This window comes from Aricia agestis, chromosome 14 (assembly GCF_905147365.1).
Source record: "Aricia agestis chromosome 14, ilAriAges1.1, whole genome shotgun sequence".
Lineage (NCBI taxonomy): Eukaryota > Metazoa > Arthropoda > Insecta > Lepidoptera > Lycaenidae > Aricia > Aricia agestis.
In genome coordinates this window covers 6086142-6091287 of record NC_056419.1, presented here as the reverse complement: position 1 = coordinate 6091287, position 5146 = coordinate 6086142, and the positions used below count along the sequence as shown (strand labels likewise).

Sequence of the window (5146 nt, the reverse complement as noted above, 5' to 3'; positions counted from 1 at the left end):
ATATCATTGTATAACTGAACAATAAACGGAGCTGAAAATTAGTAATAAAAAGACTCCCAAGTGACGTAGACCAAGCTAACTCCTTTAAAGTAAGTAACATTTGTCTCCGTAATTGCCACTTACTGTATCGACGGAAACTTACCCAGTTTAGTTACTGAACTTGTCGCAAAGCATTACTCTAAAATTCAGTCGGCAAGGCATACTTAATAAAACTTCCGCTGGCAATTATAAACTTGTCTATTCTGATTTATAGCCGGCTTTCTCGGGCTTAGCACAGTAATTGAGATTTATAATACTGATAAATTTTGAAGCGAATACAAAACGGAAAAGAAATGAAACAAAAACAAATAAAATTTTGAAATATTTATATTTCAATGTAAATTTTTGATATTCGATGTAATATTTACAAATTATATACAAAAATAAAAAATAATTATTTACAGTCTCATATTTGTAATTAACAGTTAAAAATGTGTTTGTACATAGTAAGTTTATAACTTTGGCATTATAATAATTTAAGCATCGGAATCGTCATAACTTTGCGTTATTTACAACGTTTTAGTTCCTACGAGTTACTATCGCAGAATTATTAGGAATATTCATAAATAAAACTAGCTATACAATTGCGGCATGTACACAATAAATACAGTAACTTAAAATTAATTATCACTTTTTTGGACTAATACGCTTAAGCGTCGCAGATCGAGAGTTACCTGCGTTGAAGCATACGCTACGCCCAGAGCTGGGCGTGCGGGGGGAGGCGGTGGTGGTCGTGCGGCACCGCGAGCCGGTCGCCCAGCGCGTCGCCCAGCAGCGGCGGCAGCTTGCCGGGCGGCGGCGGCGGCGGCGGCGCCGGGGCCCGCCCGCCGACCGGCGACACAGACGCGTAAATGTTCACAGTCGACCGGTGGTACTGACACTTCCGCAAGTCCGGCATCGCGAATCGCAACTTCTGCCAGAACTGTCTATCGCCCCACTCGATGCACGTGTTCGCTTTCAAACATAATCTCAACTCGGGATCTATGTCCCTGTTCGGCAGCTCGCCCAGTAGTATTATTATCAGTCTTCTTCGTCTTTCTTTTAACACCTCGTGGAGGGCCGTTTTGAATTCGAACCGACACCACTCGTTGTTGATAAAGTTTTTAGATAGGACTATTATGGTCCGCTTCGAGGACTCGACGGCCTCTATTATCGTGTCCGCCACGTAGGCCGAGGCGTTAAAATCTCGGTAGTGGAGGCAGAGACGAAAACTTGGGTCCGAGGATTCTAGGCCGGGCGCTAGCATCTGGGCAACGAAAGCCTCGTCTTTTACGCTGTAGCTTATGTAGGCGTCAAATAATCTATCTTTATCGGCCTCGTCATCGAACACCGTGCTTTTGTAACACATGCGGAAACCGCAGTGATAATAAATCCAGACTCGGAGCTCGCGCCTCCAATAAAACACGCCGCATATTAGAGCGGAGCTGATTACGAATACACAGAGCGATATTAAAAGCAGAGGCAAATAGTCGTTAATGACTTGATTTTCTATTATTGATGAGCTTCCTCCCATGTGACTCGTGCATATTGTGGAGTTGAAATCTATCATTTGCGGTCCTACGGTGTTCGTTACGTTATCAAAAATGCAAGTTATTTTATCGGAGTCCTCTACTTTGCCTAAATTATTTTTAAACCAGCTTCTAAATTTATGCATGTACTGGCAGTCGCACGACCAAGGATTACGAGAGAGACTAATCTCTACCAAATAAGGATTCATCGTGAATTGCCACACTGAGAAACTATAAATGTTATTCCCCTCTAACCGTAAAACTTCTAAATGTCTCAACTCCATGAAAGTTCTGTTATCGATGTAATGTATTTTATTGTCTTGTAGATGTAACTCACGCAAACTTTCTAAAGGTGATAGTTCAAAACCTAGCAACTCTTTGATATTGTTCTTCTCTAAATGCAACACTGTTAAGCGTTTTAGTCCACTAAATGTATTATTATACAGCGCATCGATATTAGAGTTATTAGCATACAATATTTTTAAATTCTTACGTCCAATAAAAGCATGACTCGTTAGACCACCAAAATTGTTACCATCTAAATAGAGTTCAGTAGCGTCCATAGGTATAGTGTTAGGTATCTCGGAGTACCCGGCCGCGGAACAGTCCACTATGTTCGCTGACCACGGTTGGTCATGATAACACGTACAGTTCGACGGACACGTCATTTCACAATCACACGCGTCAAAATCACAACAATGACACAACGTAAAACAATGAGTTTTATATGTACACAAAAACTGCGATGACTCCGCCTCGATTAGGGGAATATAGGTCCTTTCACGATTGTAAAGTAATTTACAATAAATGCTTTCTAAGTCCATAACTCGTGGATGTTGTCGCAAATGGTCAAGTTTATTGATCCGCTGCAGCCATTCCATAGTACAGTCACATTGAAATGGATTTCCGCCGATATAAAATTCTGGTAATGGTCGACCTGGATCAACTGGCGTTAGACGCAGCGCATTAAGATCCATGCTGGTTATCTGATTTGCATATAAATCGACTCTCGTTAAATTCGTTTTTCCGACGAAAGTTTGGGCTTCCACTTGTGTTATTTGATTGTCGTTGAGGAACAAAAGTTCGACACTACTAGGTATAGAGTAGGTGTGAATTCTTGTCATTTTGTTGAAACTCGCGTCGAGCGTTTGTAAACGTAATTCTTTGTCCAAACGGTAGTTATTGCTCAACTCTTTTATGTTGTTGCTGTGAAGATCGAGCCACTGTAAACCTGTAGGAATTACGGCGTAGTCGAACCATTCTATTTGGTTATCTGATACGTTCAACCACAACAGAGAAGGGATATTGACAAACAGTCCTTGGATGTCGGTTAGCTGGTTAGCGTCTAATCTTACTGCTTGTAGATTTGTTAACGTCTCAAAGGCGTTCATGTCGATGCGTCTTAGCTTGTTTCGCGCTAAATTTAGAATTTGCAAAGACGGCAAGTCAGTAAACACATCTTTGCTTATGTTTTCAATTTTATTACCAATAAGGCGTAAACCATAAACATTGTGTAGTCCCACGAAGCCGGATTCCTCTAAGGATGTTATTTGATTTTCACCAAGATCTAGTGTTCTAAGTAAACGCATATTTCTCAGAGCAATAGGTACTTTCTTCAGCCGGTTTCCATTCAGGTTTAAATCTTGAAGTGATGATGTGTTTCTGAAGGCCTCAGGATGCAGCTCTTCGAGATGATTGTTATCAATTGATAATAAAGATAGCACATAGAGTCCATTTAGTGCATATGCATCGATGTGAGAAATTTTGTTGTATGACAAAATAAGTGTATGCAAATTATTCATTGGTGCAAATGTATCTGCAGCTATACTTTCCAGCATATTGTGTTGAACATTCAAAATTTGTAAAGTGTACAAATCTTTGAAAATTCTTGGCTCGAGTTTTGTTAGTCGGTTGTTCGATAGATTTAGTAGCACCATCCTAATGAGACCGGTAAAGGTATTTTCGTTTATCCATTTACTTGATAAATGATTGTTTGATAAATCCAATGCTAACAGCTGATCGAGATTCGAAAACAAACTCGGTGAAAGGACACTGATTGAATTGTTTTGCAAATAAATTTCTTTTATAGCCGGCCTGCAGTCTTTGAATAAATCTTGAGGAAGGGCCACTATTTTATTATTAGACATATCTATTATTTGCAGTTGTTTCAATCCCGACAAAGCTCTGTCGGCGACCATAGATATTTCATTGTCATGAATATGTAACTCCTTTAGTCTTCTCAGAGCCATAAATCCATTTTCTGGCATGAGCACAAAGTTATTGCTCGACGCGTCTAACACTTCAATATCTAATGAACATGAACTATGCGGTAATGGTACTGAAGAAGCTTCGACTGCGTCGTGTTCACTCACTAAAGCTTGATGAATGGCCCTTTCTCTAAAGCCTAGATCGCTCACGTCTTGCAATCTATTCGATGAGACATTTAAGTAGACTAAGTTTGAGAGCGAGCAGAAGAGATTCTCAGGAAACGACCAAATATTATTAAAACTTAAGTCTAACTTTTCAAGTTGGCGCACAGCCGTAAAGCTCTCCGACGCTATTTCTAAACTCATAGCGGCCCACTCGGTGTTTTTAGTTCTGATCGTTAAATTTCGGAGGTCTCGTAATCCAGATAGTACGCCGGGCGGCCATCTTCCGATTTTACAGTTATCTAAAACAAGTTCACGTAGTTTGATTAAATGCGCAAAACTACGGTCGTTTAACGTACTCTTGTACATCATTTCTTCGTTGCACTCTATACGGAGGGATGTGGTGTGCTCCGAGGGAATAACACTGAAGTTGGTGGTGTCGAATTCACTGTTTATGGTTCGGAGTTTACACGTGAGGGAAACTTCGTGGGCATCGTTGGGGCCTCTCAGCCACCACTGGCAGTCATCGGGGGCTTCGTATTTCAGCGGCATAGAACTCTGATCCGCGACATTCAATACGACGACGAGGCACAACAAAACTCGCTTGATAGTTTTCGAAGAGTAGAGAGCCATTTTGATAACTTAAATTTCAGGGGCGAAGAAAATAAAGCACAAATGGCTCGTTGTCATGTTTTCTCCGTCGGCATTTGTTTGCGTCGTCCCCCCGCCGGATACGTATCCATCAATTTATTAATCAACGAGTAATACTTGATTTATAAAACAGTCCTTATGTTATTTACGTACATCGTCGGCGAATTAATTTTGTAATATTTTTTTAATTCGATAACGCTCACTGTATTTCACTTTTCAGAGTCAATATTTAAACTTTTTAACTTAATTTTATGTTACAGTCCACGTTCACTATATTTCGTTTCGCACGTATTGATGATCGTGCTCACAACGTACATCCGATCACGGCGTCGAGCGGCGCGACCGTGCCTCGACGCTGCGCAAAGTAAACTGAAGTTGAGTCGAGAGGGCTACGCTCTACAGACGGTGGATATTCCACGGGCGGAGGCGGGGAGGGGCGAGGCGCGGGGACGGGCCGATCGGTGGCGAATGTTCACGAGGACTTATTACAATAAATTATTTTTTACACAGCTTTGAAGATCGGCCGGCGGCCGTGCGATGAGCTTTCCTTTCAAAGTAAGAATCGGATTATAATAGAAC

The 5146-nt window shown here is 41.1% G+C and overlaps 1 protein-coding gene across 1 annotated transcript; it reads right to left on the bottom strand.

Annotated features, from left to right (window-relative positions):
- Positions 1–409: 409 nt before the first annotated feature.
- Positions 410–4916, bottom strand: LOC121733687 (toll-like receptor 6). The gene has a single exon (XM_042124022.1). It carries the CDS (start codon positions 4547–4549, stop codon positions 731–733), a length of 3819 nt encoding a protein of 1272 aa, XP_041979956.1. The 5' UTR covers positions 4550–4916; the 3' UTR covers positions 410–730.
- Between the last annotated feature and the right edge of the window lie 230 nt (positions 4917–5146).

What these genes read in the sequence shown, in the direction of transcription:
- LOC121733687 (XM_042124022.1), bottom strand. Translation starts at nt 4,549, where the DNA reads ATGGCTCTCTACTCTTCGAAAACTATCAAGCGAGTTTTGTTGTGCCTC.